Source organism: Vespa crabro, chromosome 6 (genome assembly GCF_910589235.1).
Source record: "Vespa crabro chromosome 6, iyVesCrab1.2, whole genome shotgun sequence".
NCBI lineage: Eukaryota > Metazoa > Arthropoda > Insecta > Hymenoptera > Vespidae > Vespa > Vespa crabro.
Window position 1 is genome coordinate 10196992 of NC_060960.1, and position 21740 is coordinate 10218731.

Genomic DNA, 21740 nt, shown 5'->3' on the forward strand with positions numbered 1-21740 from the left:
GAAGATCGTTAATTATACCGTTATAATTTTATTGTATACATCTGTTTCGTGCTGAACATATAAACGAACAAACTCATCAAAGGAAACAAAAGATATTTTATTATCTAGGTTTCCTCAAAATGTTTTCGATACGTTGGGACGCCTTATCTCTCAATCGCAAAGCGATCCGCCATGTTTCTTCAATAGATAGGGCATTACCGGCAATGGATGACCTAACCTCAGATTCCTTTAGCTGACACACATTTGTAGGTTGTCTCTTCAATCTGAAATGTTTGTAAGTATTATTATTAATTATACGCATTTTATTTCATCTTCAAAATTGTTTCATAATGTAATTATTGAAATAAATACATTCGGAATGAAATATTGAAAATTTAGATATATATTTATGTATTACAATGATTAATTTGTATATGATTGGATTTATCCAAGATTGTTTTTTTATATTATTCATATATTAATATATAATAAATAATTATTACTTATTGTATTTGAAAAATAATAATTCTCTTACTTTATTAACAAAAAAAATTGTAAATTGCACGTCTTTATTATGCACATATATATATATATATATTTTTTTTTTTCATTATGTACAGTAGATTTTGTAATGTAAATTGGAATTAAATATTTACTCATATCTTAAAAATGCTTATGTAGTCATTTCTTAGAGTGCATCCAATCATTCCAAATATTGCTTGTTTATTCAAAAAAAAAAAAAAGGTAATTTCTATAATAGACTTAAGATACATATATAAGTAGTTGACTTTCTTTGATGTTGTATACTTTAGTTAAATGAAATTGTTTTTTATAGTAAGAAAATTATAATACCAATAACATTAAAACGTAAATCTATGTAGTAGTATAAAGAACACTACTTGTTTTATATATACTATAGTACTGTAGTACTGTTATAGTATTATCAATTTTAGTAACATTAAGTATTTATGAAATTATGTATGTATAGATCAATATCCATTAATAAAGATTCTGAAATGACTTGTTTCTGTTTCGATTCTATTTCTATTTAATTTTAAAATAGTAATTTAGACCTTTTTCAATTTTATACAAAACATACTTTAAAAAATGTGCAACACTTTATGTACAAGCAATTATGAGCTAAAGGCTGTTTGAGAGGAAGTCGAGGGTTGGAATAGGTTATGTTCCAGGTTGGTTGATAATTTACCTGGGGGTCGAGTGATAGAAGGGGAAGGATTACAAGTTTCCAAACCATAACATGACATAAGTGCAGACAGTGCACTGCGTACACCGACTGTTGCCACTTGTGACCATCTACCAGAACTCACTGCATCGTCACCTGCATATACAGCATGTGCATCAAAACTTGCCACTGGAACCATCTTTGTATCTGTAAAAAAAGAAATAAGATTAACAAGATCATGATTCCATGAATATAATTAATTAACTAACCTATAGAAGGTGGATTCAATATAGGAATATGAGATTCCAGTTGCCCACTTGGTCTTGTATTTCCTGCAAGACGTAGTTCAGCATGCAGATCTCCTAACAGTTGCACTACTTTTGGATCAGTCTATAGAATAATTGTAAGAATTTGATAAAGAATCTTAATTGTGATAAATGATTTAAACTTATATCCATTTACCTCATTGTCTGATCGCAATGACATAAGATCTTCAACACGAATTGGCTTCCCTTGATTTAAGGCATTTGTGAGAATGCTCAGTTTTCGTGCAAGAGTATCTTCTGCATTTCCTTCTATGATGTGTGAAGTAATATCTCCCTTTGGATTAGTAGATGATTTAATTGGTGGAGAACTATTATAGTAGTATGATGATGGAGAAACCAAAAAAGGACCACTCTGATTAAATAATCCATCTCCCCCATAATGTGATTCTGTACTAAGACGATTTGCATGGGAATTGTAGCCTGCTTCCATTTTCAACCGTTTAGAAGACCTGAAATCAAATCATAATAATATCAGGATTTTATAATAAATTAAAAGATCATTGCATAATTTTGCATAGATAATTTTTATATATGCTATTGAATATTTTTAATATATATGTTAGCATACAATTAAAAAAATATATATATATATATAAAACAAACATTCTTATCATAAAATATTTAAATTTATTTAAAAATTAAGAATAGCAATAGCTAATCAATACTAAGAAAATTTCTAAGCATTCATCAACTTGACATATACTGTATTCAAATATCAATAATTATTGATTAATTATTGATTGCATTTCAACTAGTTTACATGAATATATATTAGCTAAACCAAAGTTGCATATATAAGAAAAATAACAATATAAATATTTTAACATAATATATATGTATGTGTGAGTAATATAATGCTTTAATTTAAAATTAAAACTATTTAAAAATTTTTTAATGAATAAAATACTTTATAGAATAAAAACATAAATAAAATGGTATTATATGCATGCAGATAATAGTGATCATGCAAAGATGAAAAATATCTGAAAATGTACATAATGAGTAAGCTTATGTAATAAACCCCAATATACATATATATATATATATATATATGTATATATTTAAGTAAAACATACAAGTAACATAATATGAATGCTAAGGACTCTTGTATATTACTTATATAAATTTTTTCTTTTATTTAAATAAATATTTATGTACTTAATTATATTTTATATAAATCAATAATAATTTATTTTAATTAATTATTCTCTATATAAATTAAATGTAACAGAGAAAAATTTTTAACAGATTTCATTTGCAGTAATTATTGACATGTGTATAATAAATTATGATGAATGTGTATACATGTATAATGAGAGTAAACCTATATAAATTAGATTGTTATCAAGGTAATGGAATTTAAGCAGTTTACATTTTAGTTAGGTAAATGAAAGCATATGTACTGTTACAGGATATGTATATTCTGAAATAAATCATGAATTTGGACACCCTCGGTGTAAATGTATATTAACGAATTTGGAATATTTATTACCTATGTAAACTTTTATAAGTGCTACAAAATTTGTCCCTCTATCATTCAGCCACAATAATTCTATTTCCTGAAACATAATTTGTGTTTGTTAGAATTAATTGCCAATTAGTTGTATGTTGTGCTTACATATTTCATATATATTTTATTTATTTATTTATTTTTTATTATATTTCAAAGTATATGTTGACATCTGCTAATTCCACAAATAAATGTATATCTCTTCATTATATTTTATTTAATTTAATAATTTGAAAATAAACGAATTTTTATAACTGATCAATATTTAATTTTTCAAACGAAACATATAATTTTAATCATCATATCATATATCTCAAGTGACAAAAAATTAATTGTTATTTGATTATATTTTGATAATAGATTTTTAACAAATAAGCATAGTGGGTGTTCTTTCAATGATTTATCATTCCAATAGATTTGCATTGTACAACAATTATTAACTACAAGTATTGATCAAGTGATTTTAAATATAATAACTAAATTAGTATTATTTGGTCATACTTTATGAAGTTTAATAAGAATAAAACATATATATATATCCTATAAAAAGGTATAAACAATCATTTTGTTTAAGTAACTTTATTGTCCTTACGATGTAATATTAATAAATTTCATTATCAAGTCAAAAGTAATTAGATACGAAATTATTTATCAGATATTATTAGTTTAAGTTATTGATAAATAATTGCATGTACATGGTTTTAAAGACACTTTTTTTAGTTTAAAAAATAATGTAGTACTTGATATTTTTTTTTTTATTTCATAAAACTGACTTATATATAGTAAATTTAAGTTAGGTTGTAAATTTAATGTTGTATCTATATGATGCTACATATTATTTACACCTAATAAATATAAGAATTGATTATAACAATACTCAAATTTATTTCATTCTAGAAAAGAAGATTCTAAATTACATAAATGTATATCATAATACAAACAGTATTATATGGCAAAGCAATACAGATTATTTAATTTATGATTTAATAATTTATTAATAAACTATTGAGAGATATATATATATATATATATAAAGATGGTCCTTAATTTGAATTATAGAACAATAAAAATTTTTTTTTTAATTGTCTATATTATTGGGGATGGTTTTCATTTTTTGAACACCCCCATGCTTAAATATAAGGATTAACTTAATTTAACATTTTTTTTTTTGAAAATGTTAGCATAAATTAGTTATCATTTTAAACAAGCAGGATTCTCTATAAAAATGCTTGTCTATAAATTTTATATTATCTTGAATATTACTGTAAACTTCTTTGAAGAGAGAAATATATTGTTTTATTATTATTAGTTTTGGATGCTCTTCATAAATGCTTTTATATATATTTAAATAGATTATATAACAATCAATATATATTTTGTGACTTTGGAAATAAGAGAAGTATAAGAAAACATACAGTCAAAACTTACTATATACCTTCAAAGAATACGATTCTTTTCTGTTATCCTTTATTCTCTTATAATAATAATAATAATAATAATAGTAATAATAATAATAATAATAATAATAATAATAATAATGATAATAATAATAATGATAATAATAATAATAATAATAGTAATAATAATAATAATAATAATAATAATAATAATGCATCCTTACATGACATGTACAACATTTTAAAAGATAGGAGATCCTTGGAAAATTAATAAAATTTGTACCATTGTATATTTGAATCTGAAACTGTACAAAATGCTAAAACATTATTTTATTTTTATAGCAGATAATATTGTTGGAAGAGGATAAACACGCTTTAATGTAGACATTGTGGAATTGGTAGAGAAAGTAACATATACTTTGTTGTTCTCGCTTATATAATAAAAAAATTTCTATTTCCCAAGGCCCCAGTGTGTTCTTTTAATCAACACTCATCCTGTAAAGATCACTATTATAAATTTAATAAAATAAAATAAAACGAAATAAAAAAAAAAAAAAAGAAAAAAAAAAGAAAAAAAAAAGAAAAAAAAACGTAAAAGGAGACTACAGAGAGTTAAATCATAAATTATTTTAATATCATTAAATATTCACTCATTGTCCACAAAAATATTGCATAAAAACACCTTTGGGTATCTAATAAAAGTATATTACAACAATTTAATATTATTTTACATTGCAGTGACATACATTTGAAACTGGCAAAGATATAAGTTTCATTATAAGAATGGTACTATGATAAAACACATGCAGAGAAAATAAAAATATTAACAGACGTTGTTTACCATTCGTATATCGAAACTTATTATAGTTGTTTATATATAGTACAAATTAACGAACTGTTATTACAGTTTTAAAGAATGACCAATCAAAATATAGCTGGTTTATAAATGTAAATGAATAAATTGGCATAACATAAATAAAATTGATTATCAAAGATGTTAAGATTAACAACTTCCATTATATATTCATATGTAATCCTAACATTATGCACTCCCTGTTCTTGATCTTGCAATAAGTTTTTGCAATCCCTCGTTGATTTAAACTAAAAGGACTTTACATGTTTCAGTCCATCTGCCCAGACGCGCATATATGTATATATATGCATATATACGTATATGCGTGTATATATATTTATATATATATATATATATTTTTTTTTTTCCCCCTATTTCATACTTATTCTTATTTAAATTTTACTTGTTTCTTGGTGAAAAATAATAGTATGATATCACTTTAATATAGCTTTTATAACGTAATATTCAATTATAATCGAGTTGATTAAATTATAACTCGACTATTTCTGATTTGAGCTTGAATAGTATATTTACAAACATATTACTGATATATTTAAATCTTAGCATACATATGCAAATTATGAATGTATATAAATTTATTGGAATAACAGCAGTGCGCATATGTCACTATTTAAGCACTCTGCATGTAAAGAATATTCATGTATGCATATGCATGCCCATACACGCATAAATTCATATATGTACATATTTAATCATATTTGGTAGTGAAATAATTAATTGAAAGATATTTCTTAATTTTTTATAAGAAACATTTTGTGACCATAATAGCAAAAAATGGTAGTTTTGATCACAGTAAATTGGGAGAGGTACAGATTTTATATAAAGATATAGTAAATGAACTAATTTTCATAATAGGCGAGCACAAAATCTTAGGATGTGTATATGTGTGTAACAGTACCAACGCCATATTCCAAATCACTATATTATTAAATCATGTAATGCATAGCGACATATAAAAGTATTTATATAAAAACGTACACATTTAATGAAACGTTCATTGCAGTCCCCTGTGTATTTCTAAATTACACAGATCTTAAATCATCTAAAAGTAATCTGCAAAATGAAGAGTGCTGGCATCAAATATCTCTGTAGCTCTGACCTTTTTTTTCTTTTTCTTTTTTTCTTTTTTATTTATTTATCTTTTTCTTTTTTATCCCTATCTAAAGGCGTCGACTTCTTTGGTCATTCGCCGAGTTCTGACCTTTAAATAGAAAGCAACGTCGTATATGTCCACATATTTATTTTATATCGATCTTCGATAGTATTATTGTCGCCTTTAAGCGACTTAAGAAAACTAAAAGAATCTCATTTATTTACTAATTGAAATTTCATGCAAACGAGCGAAGCGAATGAGGTACTACACATTTATATATCATCCTTTCAAATTATTCTAGTAACATAATTTGCTAAGAGAGAATAAATGCCAAGCATAACTGCAGTACACAGCCAGCTATGTGTGTGTAAGCAATTAGTTTCTGGTAAGTTCTGGAACATTAATTGTCTCTCTAGAACTACTCACCCTCCAACGTCTGATATATCTTCAATGGCCCTATGAGGGCCTCCTCTATTTGGAAGAGCAAGAAGAGGCACTCTTCCCGCAGAGCTCTCATGTTGATCCCGTAACTGACGTTTTCGCTTTTTGCTCCACAATTCATGACAATCCTGCCATGTTGGCAACTGAGGTGCTGGCATCCTATTTATAATACGTATTAATATACGTATCGTAAGGATTAATTATAAATACAACTAATTTGAAAAAAATTCGATGTGTATAAGAAAAACGTACTGCTCAGGTTGGACATTTTTCAACCAATTACTTTTCAGTGCATCGGCTGCTGTTATTCGTTTTTCAGGATCTAACTCCAACATTCTATCCAAAAGATCCAATGCTGGTGCTGGCATAAAAGAAAACTCTTCTCTTAAACGACGTCTGTGTGACCTTTTTGGTTTAAGCGTATGCCATAAGGGTAATTTTATGACAGACGGCCAAACAGCCGGAGTGGGTGTACCACAGATTCGGGAAATCATTTCTAATTGCATCATTTCAACATTTGCCTATTTAAAAAAAATGTTTTAAAAATTATATAATCATTTTTATAAATTTCTATGCGTTTCTATGAGTATTATTACCTGAAATAAAGGTTTCTTAGAAAACAGTTCTCCCAAGATACATCCACAACTCCAAACATCAATAGCAGGCCCATATCGTTCTTCGCCCAATAACAGTTCAGGTGGTCTATACCATAATGTGATAACTTTATTGGTATATGGTCTTTGTCGATCTTCTGCATTATAAAGCCTCGCTAATCCGAAATCGGCTAGCTTTACTTCTCCTCTGAAAGATACAAAATTAATAAAATAACATCTTGATCATCGAAGTCAAATATTATACTGACTACTATTCCAATAACACGTACTTATTATTCATTAATATGTTAGAACATTTGATATCTCTATGCAAGAAATTTTTGCTGTGACAATAATTTAGTCCATCTAGTAATTGCTTCATGATACTGGCATTATTCATTTCATTAAAATCAACCATGCCAGATTCTAAGAGTCCCATTAAGTCGTGATCCATATATTCAAAAACTAAATAAAACGATCCCTTATCCTATAATATAAACATATTAGTAATGTATAATATAATTTGATTAATAATACAATATAATACAAAAATAACATAATGGATTTCTTAAAATATTTAGAATTATCATTAATCAATTATGAGACGATATACCTTTCTAAAATCTAAAGCATCTTGCTTATCAGTCACTATTTCTCGAAGATTAACAATGTTCTTGTGATTTAACTGTCTCAATATCTTTATCTCGCGGACCGCTGTTATAGGAAAACCTTCCTTTTCATTTTCTAAGCGAACTTTTTTTAAGGCAACAAGTACACCCGCTCGCTTATCTTGAGCTTTATACACTTGGCCATAAGTACCCTCCCCAATCTGTGCAATAACTTCAAATACGTCGACGCAACGCTCGCCCCAATCCTTTCCACCAGAGGCAGACATAGGAGTGTGACAATTTCGTGAACCTCTTCTTTTTAATATTTTTGGCCTCTTCAATTTTGGCTTTGGAGTAATACGTTCGATCACATGTTGTGGTGGTGTCGCATTTGGATCTTCTTCTCCGCTCAAATCTTCAGATCCAGGAACGACTAAAATATAAATATAATCATTGTATTGTATTTATTAGCTTATTTATATTTTCTTTTGATATAAATATGAAAATACTGACCTGGTGGCATTGGTAAATCTTTGATGCTCTTTTTCTGTGGTGGTTTTGGAGTTGAAGATGGGAATTTCATTTGTGCTTTACTGGGTGGACTTGGGGAATGACTAGGAGGTGAATCTATATTCTCCAAATCATTTTGATTAATACCAGGTGGTAAAGGTAATCTTGATAAACTTTTTGTCTTAAACGCTACAATAGGCGGCTTTGGCGGATCCACGGATTTCAAAGGAACTAAATTATTTGGTGAATTAAATTTGGACATAACTGTATTTGGTGCTGGAACTGGAATAGGAATAGGTGGTGGAGGAACTGATAAATTTGCAAGAACTGTTGGTGGTATTGGTACAGGAATAGGCACTGGTACAGGTACATGTGACAAGCCTGATGTATTTCTAGTCTCAGGTTGAGGCAGTGGTGGAGGCTGTGCACTCATATTAGCTGGAATGCTCGGACTATTTGTAATAGTAGCATGGCAATTGTTGGATACAGACATTGTAGGTGATGTACGCACAACGGTGTGAGATGGTGCACTGGTCCTTGGCATAAGATTTGATGGTGCATTATGTGTCGACAGTATCGGTAATGGTGGAGTTCTTCCTGCTAAATTATTATCTTCTGTGACCGGAACTGGAATGTTAACAATATCAAGAGATTTCATTGTTTCATTTGATGATTTGGATTGTTCTTTGTGACCTAAAGATTTGTTTTTGTTATCAAAGCTGGTTTTATTTTCAGACGGTCCAGTACTTGAATCTTTCTCATCTGTGCCTTCTATAATTTGAACCTCATCTTGATTAACAGCTTTCTCCTTTGCTGCTTGTAACTTTTTATATGCCAATTCTCTCATATTTCTATCTTTTACAAGTTCAGCAAACAAACTAGTTTCACTAATTTTTGCTTGCACCCTAAGATTTCTCGCAGTAATACTAGTTGGACTTCTGGCTCTTGACCTATGCGGAGATGGAGAAGGAATCCTCGACGGACGTGGGCTTTTTGATTTATGCTTTCTCGATGATTTATGTGATTTACTAGGAGAACGTGATTTTTTAGGACTACGACTTCTTCTTCGTGAACGCGACCTTGAACGCGATTGAATTTTCCTACTCCATCGTCCAGGACTACGAGATCTTGATCGAGAAAGTGGTAGAGTTAACCTAAATAAATAACAAGTAGTGACATCATATGCATATATACATATATATGTATATATGCATATACATATATATGTATGTATAATAATTACACATATACAAAATAATCAGTATTATTACCTGCTCCCAGTAGGACTTCTAATTGATCTTGATTTTCTTTTATCCCTTCTATCTTTTTCATGATGTCTATACCTTCGATCAGATCCTCCTTCCTTCCTTCTACGTTTACTTGCAGAAGGAGAGGTAGGAGGATCACCCCTTCTTCTGTGACTTACAGGACTGGGGCTAAATTCTCGCCTTCTTAATGTTGATGGACTAGGACTATGTCTTGTTCTATGCAACATTGGACTAAAATCTCTTCTTCGTGGTGGGCTATGATCTCTACGTCTTGCTGGACTAGGACTATGAGGACGCCTACGAGTTGAACTGGTTGTTGCATTAGGACTAGCAGGACTATGTCTTGTATGTATGTTGGGACTATGCTTTTGCCTTTCTGGACTGTGCTTTCTTGTAGATACACTTGTTTTGTTACCTATAGGCGTTGTTGCTCTAGGTGGTAATAACGGTGTATGCGGTGATTCTGTTTGTCGAACAGGTGAAAGAGGCGGAGGTGTAACATTCCTAGGTTGCCTTAACAATTCAAGTTCTACATCGCTAAGACATCTTTGCTCCTGAGGAGTAGCAGGTGATATAGGAGAAGTACTATCCTTCAAAGGTAAAGGTGGGGATTCAGACCAATTTTCAACTGGTTTTTCATGATCTGGACTAATTATAACTTCTTCGGTTATATGATGAGGACTAAGACTGTGAGAGCATCGTTTAGATTTTCTTTTCTTCTTTTTTCCAATACTAGATGAAGGACTTAAACTTCTTTTCTTCTTCTTTTCTCGTTTATGTTTTTTCTCTTTCCTTCTCGCATAACGTCTAGATTCTTCCTCATATTCTGGTGTACCACTATGCATACTTGTTGCAGGTTGTTGTTCGTTTGATGAGTAATGTCTGTTAGAATGTCTATGCTGTACTGGAGGAGAAGGTGAAAGACTAATCGGTGATGCTCCAAGAGTTCGTTGAGGACTACTTCTGTAATACCTCCTTTGCAGAACAGTTTCAGGTACATCTCCGTCCGTATAACTATTACCTCTGCTATCCTCTGATTGAATTTCTCCTGCTTCTGGTTCTGATAAATCTTCACTACTTACATCAGAATATTCAACCAATGGTTTTACAATAGAAGAAGCTACAGTTGGTACACTTTCTAAAGATTTGTCACGTGATCTCTTCTTCTTCTTTTTACCAGAACTTTTACCCTTTCCATGCCGTCTGTGTCTACTTTTATCAGAGCTTTCGAAGCTATGACGATTTACATCACTGCCTGCACTACTTCTCCTCCGTGATCGAAATCTCCCATTACGTTCTCCTCTTTCGATGTCACGACTGCTAGGCATGTCACCTTCTAAAATCAAAAATATCCGTACTTCAGAAGTAGCATAACGTAATAACATCAATTTTTTTAACGGGTATGAAACTTACTTATTAATTAATAAAAAACATTATATATTAATAAGCGTAAAAATAAAGCATGATTATGTATTATATACATATATTTATAAACTAGTTATTTTTACAGAAAATTGATAAAGGTAGAAGATAGATATTTAAAGATATTTGGTACAAGATCATATAATTTTGTGATCATAATATTAAATATACTCTTTATTATACTCTTTGACTTGTATAAAACAAATGCTTGAAAATATGTTTTGTTCAATGAATCTGTACACATCATTCATATTTTTTATTCTAATTTTGAATATATTTAATTTTTAATGGTATAATTCTTCAATAAAAAGATTTTATTGTTGAATATTAATTTAATCCAAAAATATGAATTACTCAATCAATTAGTATAATTCTACAATATTAATGATTATGAAAAATTGATTTTCTTTTGCTATGAAGATCGAAGACAAAAGGTATCTTTAAATTTATACTACATACTTCTCCCCTTTTTTTTTTTTTTTTTTTTTTATTTCTAAGTCGATAATCACGTATAAAGAACTTACACGTTATACACACGCGAATGTATGAGAGCTATAAACACACAGGTGCGCGCGCGCGCAGTGCACTTCGACATCATATTGCGGAAGACATCCATAGATCAAAGCCATCGACTTTAATGACTTTTAATGTTATACAAGAGTCATGGAATTAGTTGTAAAACATATTGTACCCATAACACTAGTTATCCAGTTTTCAACAGTTACATCAAGAACACGGAATTTTTCAATCGACGAAGGACAGCCGCCATTGCGAAGAACTGAGTGGCAAGGGAGTTGCCCGATTTTCACGAAGAGGAAAAAAATACTTAGACAAAATTTTACAAGGCATAAATAACACATTAGTCGATTATATTTACTCACGTGTGATATAAACCTTGTGATATCAAGTTGTATGTTGAGATCCTTTTCATCGGACTGATCCAACGTAGCGATGAATATAACAGCTACATTCGTTGCTTCGTTAAAGTTTTAGCACATATTACGTAGGCCACAGGTAAAATCTTATAAGAATGTATGCCTATTGCAACGATTTAATCTTTAGACAATCATATTTTTATGACTTTAATAGCCGATGCATCATATCTCATGTATTTTCTTTTGGATTGTATTTGGTTTTATCATAAAGGTAGCTCGAGTAAGCAGAAGCCATTAACCATTAGCATGTCCTTGCCTGACGTAACAATAGTAAAGTGCTGCCACTGCATTCCAAATTGCGGCGGAAACACGAAACATATGCGAATCTCGTCTGATTGGCTGAAATAAAATTGCATCATAATAAACGATTACAAATTTAGAACATGAATCTACCACGAAAAATATATTTTACGTATAAATAAATATGTTGTAATTTATCGAAAGATTTATCGATATGTTAGAAAAAGAAAGCTAAAATGTTTAAAACTAGAAACATTCAAATATTTCCATAAAAAAAACTATTCTGAACTGTTAATATTCTTTATTCATATAATTGCTTTCTTTAACGTCACATTTGTGTAATTATAAAACTTATTATGTATATACTTTTATCTTTCTTCTAATTAATTGTATTGGCAATTCTTTATTTGTATGAGTCATATATTAAGCTCCCTTTTATATATATATATATACATATATACATATATATATATTAGATATTTATTTCATTATGACAATCGATTGAAGTTGGTACGTATTAACTTTATAATATACGCATTTATAATTAAATGTTATCATTTTCTATAAAACAATATAAATTTTTATAATAAAAATTCAAGAAAATAATCTCCAACCATGCAATTTTATATTTCTTTATATTTCATATATACATATATCGATGATATTTAGAAATCCCTATGCAAAACTATAAATAATCACATTTCTATAGAGCACACATGAAACGTCGTATATACATATAGATAAAAAGTTCATATTTCGTAGAAGTGATAACAATTGCATGTTCTCTCTTTTTTTTTTATCGTACAAATAAACATTCAATCAATGTGGAGCTATAGTAAAAGCTTTAAGAACTTCATCATAGATTAATTCTGATTCGTTGATGAAAAGAATAGAATGTCGAGAACCAATAATATTTAAGAACCGCTACGATGTTGTAGATTGTGATGATTGTTATTGGTCCATGCAAATAATACATAAAAATATATTTGATTTGAGACTCGATCTGGAAATATGTAATAGAGGAAGTATAGCGGATGTCGTTGCCCGAAAACTGTAGTAGCGTCCGTGGTGAGAAGATATATTCTCTTCTGGTTATCCATTGTGGTTTCTTCGACGTGTTCGAGTTAGTTCAATACAGATGTTGAATATTTTTACGAATCATTTTTTTTCTTTTTTGATTTAAGTGTTAAACGTAAGAATTAATATATATTTTCAAATTGCGAAAGAGAGATTAATTGCAACATAAGCGTATGGTATACGGCTGAGAAAATTACATCACGAGGAAGGCAGCAGGTTGTTTGGCTAGTTCTTTTAACCATCACTTGTCATATATAAAAAAATTTATTATTTGATCAGAAACGATAATAATTCTAACGATCCTTCGCTGTAACTTTATACGTTAGTTTATAATCTAACCTTAATCATGTCATATTTCGTCTAACGTAATGAAGTAAAGTTGAAAGTTTTTCGATTGAAGTACAATATCAGAAAAAGGCGCGTTAATTTGCATTGACATGATTATTTCATAGTTTCTTTTACATTTATCATATGTCTTTTATTTTATTTTATTTTCATTACACATTGGACAAATAAATTCTGTATTATTTAAATGTTATCGTTATTGAAATATTTTTTAATTATTAAAATTTTATTGTTGCACAGTATAATAGTATAATAAATATATATATATATTATTCCAAAGAGTATATTTCATAATAGTAGTTTTCTCATATATGTATATAATAAATATTATATAAATAAAATTTATTCCTTTAAAATGTGGATCTTCTTCAGTATTGTAATAGGTTTAATTGGTTTAATTTCAGAGTTAATTGAAGATATGGATTCGTTGACATATGAATTTTAAACAGCTGCTTTTAAAAATGTTCATCTCCTATCTTATTTATAAATCATCCTATTAGGATATTTAATGTCATTGTAATCAGCTGTATATAAATATTTTTACAATGTCAACCAATACTCAATTCTCAAATCTTTCTCCGGCCATAAGTCTGCCTAATATGTCAGTACCACCACCATCTGCGCCAAATTTATCTGCTCCACCTCCAAATTTAACTACTATAAACACCTCTGGGAGTTATCAACATCGTTATACAAATCATAGAGATGGAAATCGTGGCTTTTTTAAACCATTCAGACCATATCATGCCCCTAAAGTTGTGGCTGGTGGTCAAGATACTTTACAAGATGAATTTGATGGAAAAAGACTTAGAAAATCTGTTATGCGAAAGACTGTCGATTATAATTCCGCTATTATTAAAAGTTTGGAGGTAATTCGGAATTAACATAACAAGATATAATAGTAATGGGCGATGTATAAAATTGATATATGCATAGAGTTGATAAATTGTTGTAAATATAATATATATATATATGTATATATATATATATATATATAAAATACATATATGTGTGTATTTTTTATATACAGAATCGTGTATGGCAAAGAGATTATAGGGATAGACGTGCTCTTCAACCAGATGTCATATATTATCCTGATCTTCTTCCACCTCCAAGTTATGTTGATAATCCAATTAATGCAGTCACTACAAGATTTGTAAAGACTGCAACAAATAAAATGCGTTGTCCAATATTTTGTATGGCATGGACACCAGAAGGTAGACGTTTAGTCACTGGTGCATCAAGTGGCGAATTTACCTTGTGGAATGGTCTTACATTTAATTTTGAAACTATTCTTCAGGTATGCTATAAGTAATGAAATCAAGATTTTTCCCATTTAATGAATTACATATAAGATATGCAAAACACTTTATTAGATAATTGAAGCATTTACTTGATTTTTGAAAGTTGAAAATTTTATGAATTTATCAAATTGCATATTAATTTGCAGAATTAAGAAAATTATTTATTTATGTCATGACAATCTGTATATCTTATATGCACATTTGAGTTACACATTTGTATCATAATCTTTTGCATGTTTGTTCAGGCACACGACAGTCCTGTAAGAACAATGGTTTGGTCACATAACGAGAGCTGGATGGTGACAGGAGATCATGCAGGTTATGTCAAATATTGGCAGAGCAACATGAACAATGTCAAGATGTTTCAAGCACACAAAGAAGCAATTAGAGGACTCAGGTATAGCATCCACCTCATTAGTCCTTATGTCTCTTGCGCCACTGTTATTAAATCATTCATCTTTGCAGTAGGTAGGATATTGACAATGATTATCATTTTCTTCTCTTTCTTGTTTTATATCATTTATAGAAAAATAATAATAATTATATGGGTACATAGGTGATTTCATAAAATGTTTCAATGGGAAATGTTGAAAATATATCATTGAGGATTATTTGTTACAGAACAGTGTTTTTATTGAAATATGATCATTTCAATGCAGAATTAATTAACCAACATTTTTGCCTTCATATTAGAAAAAATATAATAAATGAAATTTATTATATCAGATTTATTATTCAGAATAAATTGTTTCTTTATAAAAGTTAATTTGCAATATGAGTAAATATGGGATGTGTGCTATAGTATTCTTTATTATCTTGATTCCATTACCCTTCAATTGTAACTTTTTGTGAGCATGATGTAAAATTAGTAAATATTGTCAACTTTGTTTACAAAAAATACATTTGTTCGTTGACAATTCATATTATTAGGCTATTAGGGTCATCCCTCTTTTTTTTTTTTTTTAACATCTGATAAAATCTTCAGTGTTTGATATTATCAATTAGATGTGGTGCAGGTATGACATACAGTCACAACATATTAGTTCTTCACATTTCTCGATTTAAGGAGTTATATGGTTAGGTTATTATTGGGCAAAGATGTATATTTTACATTTATAAATAAAAAGAAAAACAAATATATATACCACAGTACCTAGCTGAGATTCCCATTGAATAATAATAAAAATAAAGATCCTCTGTCCTTTACATCATCCAAGTTGCGATAAAATTGAACAAAGATATTGCAGTAATGCATGGCTCTGTTAATAAAGTACCTTTTCTTTCATTTATGTCACTTGTGCCCTTTTGCAAAGGTGTGTGTGTGTGTATAATTGCATTAGTGTGTATGTACGAATTAGGGAGAGGGAGAGAGAGAGAGAGAGAGAGAGAGTGAGAGAGAGAGGGGGAGTAACAGAGAGATATAATGCAATTAATGTACATATCAGATATTTTTTTTGTACAATAAATGTTAAATTTTAAACAGAATATCGATTTGGATACATCACCTGGCAGTCATGTGGCATAAGAGTAGAATTTTCTTTTTATAAGATTAAAATGATTCACCATTTTACAAGTGGTAGATCTTGCTTGAATGCCAGATATGACTGTTGGAGATGGTTTTTTGTTTATTTACAATATTTATACATAAACATTCCATTTATCAATGATGTCTGTCTGTTCCTTAAAGTGCGTTTGTAGTAGAAATGCAAATTTTACACAACTTTAAGCAACTGCTATATCTATAACCCGAAAACTAAACCAAAAACATATTTCATTTAGATAGTTAGGAGGTACATTCTTGCCCATATCGTTGGAAACTTTTTCCGTGTAAATTTACTAATGCAAATTCACAGCCAAATAAAAATATCAAAGAAAATAATTATTGTAGTATATGGAAGTTTTATATACACATATATATTTGATCAGATTACAAACAGATTAGATTAAATTATTATCAGATTATAAACATATTAGTTATAAATTATTTGCAAAGATGTTTCGCATAAAAGAGTAAACCTTTCTAATGCAATGTTCATGTGCATGTGTAGATATATAATCATTGATATTTTCTCTACAGTGAAAACAATAAACATTAGATCATAGTATTACTTATCTTATTTATTTCATATATGAAAAGAGTATGCATGTCAAATATGATTCAATTAAGAAATTGATAATACATTTTATTAGTTTTTACATTAGTTTTGGTGGCAGCAAATGAAAGTCTAGGATATTTCTCTGAAATTTTGCTACTTTTTCTAAATTTTTTTTTTTAAATATGTACAAATAAACAAGCAAATATCAAATTTCATAAAAAAAAATTATTCACTTATTGATAATTACTGCATTAGCTTTTAAAATGATATTGATATTTATTTAAATTATTATAGCTAATATAATTATGCGGATTCAGTTCTACAATGATATATATTAAAGGGAACTATTCAATATATAATATGTTATTTAAGAAATAAAACAACCACTATTTTATATTTTTAATAGTTTATTGTCCATTTGTAATTCTTGTGTTTGGGTGGGTAGTTTCAGTCCAACGGATCATAAACTGGCTACCTGTAGTGATGATGGTACTGTCAGGATTTGGGACTTCCTACGCTGTCACGAAGAACGAATTCTTAGGGGTATAGTTTATATATATACGTTTTTTATAAGATTTTTAAAAATTATTTATATATATGTTATATATACATAACTATATATATGTATAAAATTTCATACAGAAGTTGTATTCTTTTTGTTTGAAATTATAATTATATTTTTTTGTTATTTTAGATATAATGTTAATGCAATGAGAATTATTATATTTTTTGTTCAATAAAAATGGTGTAATTAATGCTTTAAAGTCAATCATTTTTTTTTTTTTATTACAGTGGTAATTTATGATATTTTTGCCTGTAGGTCATGGTGCAGATGTGAAATGTGTACATTGGCACCCTCAAAAAAGTCTAGTCATCTCAGGAAGCAAAGATAATCAGCAACCTGTGAAGCTTTGGGATCCAAAGAGTGGACAATCACTTGCCACCCTACATGCACATAAATCAACTGTAATGGATATCAAATGGAATGAGAATGGTAATTGGCTAGTGACTGCATCGCGAGATCATTTGCTTAAATTATTTGATCTCAGAAATCTCAATCAAGAAGTCCAAACTTTTCGTGGTCATAAAAAAGAGGCATCTAGCGTTGCATGGCATCCAAGTCATGAGGGACTTTTTTGTAGCGGCGGTAGTGATGGTGCAATACTCTTTTGGCATGTCGGGTATATAAAAATATTAACAATTATTTATTTTTCAATATACTTATAATATTTCTTCTAATACATGTCATTTTTTTTTTTTTTTATTGTACATTAGAGCTGACAAAGAGGTTGGTGCAATAGAACAAGCTCATGATAGTATAGTATGGACATTAGCATGGCATCCATTGGGACATATTTTATGTTCTGGTAGTAATGATCATACTTCTAAGTTTTGGACACGTAATCGACCTGGTGATCTCATGAGAGACAAATACAATCTCAATACATTACCTGCGGGAACAGCAGGAGTTGATGATCATGAAATAGGTAAGTTTATAATCAACATGATAAATGTATTGATTTGTGGCCATTGATATTACAGCTTTAAGCTATAATAAAACAAAGGAAATAAACGAACAAATGTAGATTGTATCATAAGCTAATTCTTTTATAATTTTTTACAGCTGATGAAGCAGCAGTAATACCTGGTATGGGACCAGAAGATAGAATTAATGCTGATGGCGAGCTAGAAGATAAAAGTGGAGAAATACCTGGATTGGATTTGGATCATGCAGTGGACGAAGGAAAAAAATTTACTAATAAAAAAGTTCCATACAGTAAGCCAATACCTAGAAATTTCCAGGCTCAATGGAATGAAATGGAAGCGGAAGATATTGAACAAGTAGAAGCATTAAATGCTTTTGTAAATCAATTGATTGAAACGACACCAGGAGCTGTACCGTTGAGCGAACTTTCTCCTACCGCTATTATATTATACGGAAAAATGATACCTGTTGAACGTAAGAATATTATCTCATATGAATTTTATTGAATCTAATTTTTTCTTTAAAATTGAACCTACATCATCTTAATAATATTTCAAAGATATTACTATTCAAATATGATTTATAGCTGGTTCAAAATTGGCGGAAGCAATTGGTAAAGGAAATGATGCCATAAATAAACTAGTATTTTCTGGGGAAATAGAAGAATTAAGAGACGTCGTGGGTCCATTAAATAGCGTCGATGAGACGGAAGATTATTTACAGGATGAAGGAGAAATAGATTATTCTAAAGTTCCCGATATTGATCTACCTCCACCCTTACCTAGTTCTAAATTTGCACAAAATCCAGAATTACTTAAAACTTTAAATCGTGGTGGAAAGAGAAAGTTCGACCAATTAATTGGTTGGAGTGATGGAGGAGCTAGTGATCGAACTTCAAAAATTCATCAACCAGTATTCGGTGGTGTTATTACGGATGATGTACAATCAAGTGATGGGGAGACCAGGTACAGTGCCAGTAAATCGAATGATAATAGTTCCTTCCAAGGTCAAGATGAGGATTTAAGAAGGATTGCACACGGAGATTCGAGAAGTATGCAACGGGGTGACGAAGACTTAAGATATAACACATCTAGTGGACCTGGTAGACCAGGATCTCGATCGGAATATGATATAAGAAGTAATTATGGAGACAAAGATTTTAGAAGTATGAATTCGCAAGGATTTCTCTTAAAAAAATCTTCCGAAAACGATTTGTACGATGATAAGGAACGAGATGGATCCCGATGGGACGATGAAAAAATTATGAGTAGTAGTTCTAGAAAAACGGATAGTAATTTTTCAAGCAGTAATTTTGATAAACGTGATAATATGCAATTAAATATTGGACCTGGAATGGGTAGTAATATGTCTCATATAGGGAATAATATGTCCCATCTACCAAACCATCATAATATGCAAAATATTAATCCTAATATGCCACTACCAATTCCGAATCTCGTTCAGCATCCAAATATGCCTCAGCATCCTGGTATGCAAAATAAATTGCCTCATGGAAATGTTCAAGGAATGGATGGTCCAATGCCACATATGATGCATCATCCTGGTATGCATCCTGCTTTTGGCCCGAATGGACCACCTCCACCAGGAGGCTTTGGTCCCAATTTTAGACCTCCTAATGGCAACTTCGGTCCAAATCAACATTTCAGGCCAAATCCTATGCCACCGTTTGGCCCAAATCAAGGTCCACCTTTTAACAGCAATTTTCAAGGAACACCTAATTTTCGAGTACCCAATTCTGGACCATCTAATTTTGATCGTCCTGGTTTCGGTCCAAATTTTCGAGGACAAAATGTCGGCAGTCAAAATGCACCCAATCATTTCAATTCCAATTTTGGTAACTTTGGTTGTAACAAAAATGGACCTAATCGTGGAATAAATCGTGGACCTAACGACAATAATATGGGAAGAAATGGATATAACAATCGTGGCAGAGTACGTGATAGTGATCAGTCAAGAGGTACGAGAGGAAGAGACAATTATTGAAGTTATAATATAAACAATGTGTTTACACTCCAATTATATCAATGAATTACATTCTGCCCATGCAAACGAAAATCGTACTGATTGCATCGGTATTATTCAACATTATAATTTTGCCTAAATGATGATGCATCATAAGCAGTGCCGTGTAATATACTAATTCATGTTGGCTGCATTATAATGCCTTACAGAAATAATTGAAGCATTCATTTGCTCATTTACGATTATGACTTGCATCAGTGAGGAGTGCATTCGTCATTATAAAAAAAACTTTTCTTTCCGTAATTCATGAATTTGAGTAACTGCAGAATTAAAACTGCTGGTTCAGTGATTTATGGAAAATTAAAAATTATATTAAGGGTGGATAAACTTATGTACAGGATATCCGCATTAACAGCATAATATATGTTCACCTGATCTAAATATTCACTGATGTATGAAGAATACAAATTTATATATATATGTAAATATATATATATATATATATATAATATTACATAGTTGATATCAACAATAATATTATGACGATAATAAGTGACGTTTACAGCATTGGTATGAAGAAATTTTGGTTCTATATGAATAACTACCGAAATCATGAAAATAACAATGACATGTTGCCTGTAAATGATTTAATCAGCGAATGTGTGAGAAAAAACAATTTACTTATTCATTATTAATAAAATGGAGTAAGGCATAAGAACTTTTCATTGAAACATTGTTCCCATACTCATTTGTGCAAGTAATGAAATGAGATCTCAAACTTGATAATAAAAAAAAGTTTAATAATGGATACAATAATAATATTTAGCGAAAATATATAATAATATGCATTTACTTTTTTAAATCTGTTAAGAGCACTGCAAACTAATAAATAATAACTAGACAAATTAAAAAAATAACAACACTTTTGTGTACTTTATTATAGAAAAAAGAAAAAGAAAAGAAAAAAAAAAGAAAGAAATTACGACTTGCAAACTCGTAATTAAATTATTTGCATACTTCACAAATAAATGATGCATTAAGAGCTATCAAAGCGACAAACTTCTAATAAA

The 21740-nt window shown here is 29.6% G+C and overlaps 2 protein-coding genes across 9 annotated transcripts; one reads left to right on the forward strand and one right to left on the reverse strand.

The window, feature by feature from the left end:
- Positions 1-12: 12 nt before the first annotated feature.
- Positions 13-12224, reverse strand: LOC124425215 (cyclin-dependent kinase 12). Of its 5 annotated transcripts, XM_046965261.1 has the most exons (12): positions 11729-11865; positions 9786-11118; positions 8518-9668; positions 8010-8437; positions 7687-7883; positions 7400-7604; positions 7056-7324; positions 6789-6962; positions 1625-1937; positions 1432-1552; positions 1187-1369; positions 13-263 (listed from the first exon to the last, which is right to left on the reverse strand). In XM_046965261.1, the coding sequence occupies exons 2-12, from the start codon at positions 11108-11110 to the stop codon at positions 259-261; spliced, it is 4371 nt and encodes a 1456-aa protein (XP_046821217.1). In that variant the 5' UTR covers positions 11111-11118; positions 11729-11865; the 3' UTR covers positions 13-258. The 5 variants fall into 5 exon arrangements, 4 of the variants coding, with proteins under 4 accessions (XP_046821217.1, XP_046821215.1, XP_046821216.1 ...); XM_046965259.1 differs by lacking the exons at positions 13-263; positions 11729-11865 and adding an exon at positions 12086-12224 and having other exon boundaries at positions 360-1369; XM_046965260.1 differs by lacking the exon at positions 13-263 and having other exon boundaries at positions 360-1369.
- Positions 12085-21512, forward strand: LOC124425217 (pre-mRNA 3' end processing protein WDR33). Of its 4 annotated transcripts, none has more exons than XM_046965265.1 (9): positions 12085-12218; positions 14206-14670; positions 14832-15101; positions 15351-15502; positions 17647-17744; positions 18022-18382; positions 18477-18688; positions 18826-19161; positions 19274-21512. In XM_046965265.1, exons 2-9 carry the CDS (start codon positions 14347-14349, stop codon positions 20689-20691), a joined length of 3171 nt encoding a protein of 1056 aa, XP_046821221.1. In that variant the 5' UTR covers positions 12085-12218; positions 14206-14346; the 3' UTR covers positions 20692-21512. The 4 variants fall into 4 exon arrangements, with proteins under 4 accessions (XP_046821221.1, XP_046821219.1, XP_046821220.1 ...); XM_046965263.1 differs by lacking the exon at positions 12085-12218 and adding an exon at positions 13288-13672; XM_046965264.1 differs by lacking the exon at positions 12085-12218 and adding an exon at positions 13401-13502.
- Positions 21513-21740: the final 228 nt, after the last annotated feature.

Excerpts from the sequence above, each read along its gene's own strand:
- LOC124425217 (XM_046965265.1), top strand. The coding sequence starts at position 14,347 with ATGTCAACCAATACTCAATTCTCAAATCTTTCTCCGGCCATAAGTCTG. Across the intron at positions 14,671-14,831 it reads CTATTATTAAAAGTTTGGAG|AATCGTGTATGGCAAAGAGA; the intron begins GTAATTCGGAAT and ends TTTTATATACAG. Across the intron at positions 17,745-18,021 it reads CGAAGAACGAATTCTTAGGG|GTCATGGTGCAGATGTGAAA; the intron begins GTATAGTTTATA and ends TTTTGCCTGTAG.
- LOC124425215 (XM_046965259.1), bottom strand. The coding sequence starts at position 11,110 with ATGCCTAGCAGTCGTGACATCGAAAGAGGAGAACGTAATGGGAGATTT. Across the intron at positions 8,438-8,517 it reads AGATTTACCAATGCCACCAG|TCGTTCCTGGATCTGAAGAT; the intron begins GTCAGTATTTTC and ends TTTATATTTTAG. Across the intron at positions 7,605-7,686 it reads AACATATTAATGAATAATAA|AGGAGAAGTAAAGCTAGCCG; the intron begins GTACGTGTTATT and ends TGTATCTTTCAG.